The following is a 350-nucleotide window of genomic DNA, read 5'->3' as shown; positions in this document are numbered from 1 at the left end:
GGGGGGGGTCTCCACCCCAGCCAGTGCCTTGGTGGTAAAGCCCCCTCCCCGCAACAGACAGGCAGGGCCCTGTTTTGGGCCCTAATCAGTGCTGGTGTCTGGGGGCGGGGGGGATAAAGCCCCCCCACAGCTTGACCCCCCCCTTACTTTGTACTGGTCAGTGGGACCCAGCTTATTCCAGGGCTCGGGGTTGTTCTTCCGGTCCCAGCTGCCGGGAAGCAATGGGGGGGTGGCATCAGAGCTGGGGAGGGGGACACCCCTGCACACCCCCGCACCCCGAGTCCCGGTCCAGGCAAAAGCTCAGCCTGGGCCCATCACCATAGCGACCGCCTGCATCCCCTGTTGCCAAG

The 350-nt window shown here is 66.0% G+C and overlaps 1 protein-coding gene across 1 annotated transcript in view; it reads right to left on the bottom strand.

Annotated features, from left to right (window-relative positions):
- The window catches only part of NDUFA4L2 (NDUFA4, mitochondrial complex associated like 2), a 16,596-nt gene that overhangs the window by 1,431 nt on the left and 14,815 nt on the right, over positions 1 to 350 (bottom strand). The window contains exon 3 of the mRNA XM_025192704.1: positions 148 to 208. Within this exon, the coding sequence (XP_025048489.1) occupies positions 148 to 208 (61 nt within the window). The remainder of the gene's footprint in view (positions 1 to 147; positions 209 to 350) is intronic.

The sequence above is a fragment of the Alligator sinensis genome, unplaced genomic scaffold (assembly GCF_000455745.1).
Source record: "Alligator sinensis unplaced genomic scaffold, ASM45574v1 scaffold265_1, whole genome shotgun sequence".
Classification (NCBI taxonomy): Eukaryota; Metazoa; Chordata; order Crocodylia; family Alligatoridae; genus Alligator; species Alligator sinensis.
Note: the sequence above shows the minus strand (reverse complement) of the source record. Positions and strands in the feature narration are given on the sequence as shown.